Source organism: Mastomys coucha, unplaced genomic scaffold, assembly GCF_008632895.1.
Source record: "Mastomys coucha isolate ucsf_1 unplaced genomic scaffold, UCSF_Mcou_1 pScaffold22, whole genome shotgun sequence".
NCBI classification, from domain to species: Eukaryota; Metazoa; Chordata; class Mammalia; order Rodentia; family Muridae; genus Mastomys; species Mastomys coucha.
Window position 1 is genome coordinate 10,068,454 of NW_022196905.1, and position 1,305 is coordinate 10,069,758.

General features: G+C 38.5%; 1 protein-coding gene across 4 annotated transcripts in view; it reads right to left on the minus strand.

The window, feature by feature from the left end:
• Peli1 (pellino E3 ubiquitin protein ligase 1) overlaps positions 1-1,305 on the minus strand; it is a 67,414-nt gene that overhangs the window by 12,023 nt on the left and 54,086 nt on the right. For all 4 annotated transcript variants that reach the window (XM_031342320.1, XM_031342322.1, XM_031342323.1 and 1 more), the window contains one exon: positions 328-467. In XM_031342320.1, coding sequence (XP_031198180.1) covers positions 328-398 — 71 coding nt within the window. In that variant the 5' untranslated portion in view covers positions 399-467. The remainder of the gene's footprint in view (positions 1-327; positions 468-1,305) is intronic.

Consider the following 1,305-nt stretch of genomic DNA (forward strand, 5'->3'; position numbering starts at 1 on the left):
GCCAAAATCTTTTGGATCTGGAGTTACAGGCCATTGTGAGCTTCCTGATGTGGGTGCTGGAAAGTGACTCAGGTCCACTGGAAGTTAAGGGCAGTGAGTGTCATTACTGTTAGTCTCTGAGTTTCTCTCCAGTCCACATGCAGTATTTTAATGCTTAGAAGAATGGCATAAATATGGTCACTAAAATTTTCTTAAACTGCTAACACTATTAAATTCTTCTGGATATAGTAAGGTACAAATTCTTAAAAAAAAAAAAAAAAAATCTAACCCAGAGATCAAAATAAGCACATCATATTCAGTTCTATGTTCATCATGCAGAAATCTTACCCTAAGACAATGAGTTCACCATATTTTACTGGGGCTTTGGAAGGATGATTTTCTTGATCAGGAGAAAACATGAGCTTGGCTGTCTTTCTCAAATTTTTGTTCACTGGTCAGGAGCCGTGAGACACCTTTTGCATTATTTCCTAGAGAGAAAAAGGTTTTGTTAATAACATGAACAGTGATTCCTGTTTACACTAATATTTTTCAAGTCTTCGTGAACACATCATGAAAATCACATGAAATACATGACAATGGTCCTGTATTAAACACAAACAGATTAAATGTACATCTGTTTGTCTGCCACTTTACAGAACAAAGTTGTGTATTTCCCTATTATTTCTACAAAGTATAATTAAAGACCCTGGATAAAATAATGTAAGCAGATATAGAAAGTTTTTTCTAAATCTATTAAGAGAGGGGCTGGCAGGATGGCTCAGTTGGTAAAGGTGCTTACAGCAAGCCTCAATGACTGAGGTTTGATCTGAGACCCCACTAGGTGAAGGGAAAGAACCAACTGCTGCAAACTGTCCTTTGGGCTCGACATGCACTCCATGGTACATGTAGGCACATAATAAATAAACATGAAAAACATATATAAGAAGACAGAAAAAGCCGAGAGGCAGAACAGTAGGAACTTGAGGATCTAGGGAACAACAAGACAGTGAATTCTGTGCTTTCTTTGGCTAATATATGCCAAATGTGCAACTAAGGAAGCCAGCGACCCAGAAATATGGACTCGTACAGACAAAAACAAAAGCATGTTTTATTCACTGCTTTTGTTTAAAGGAACAATAAAGCGTCATCTTGGTAGATAGAAAATTCTGACTTAAGACGGGCAGTGGTAGAGCACGCCTTTAATCCCAGCACTTGGGAGGCAGAGGCAGGCTGTTTTCTGAGTTTGAAGACAGCCTGGTCTACAGAGTGAGTTCCAGGACAGCCAGGGCTACACAGAGAAATCCTGTCTTGAAAAATAACAAAACA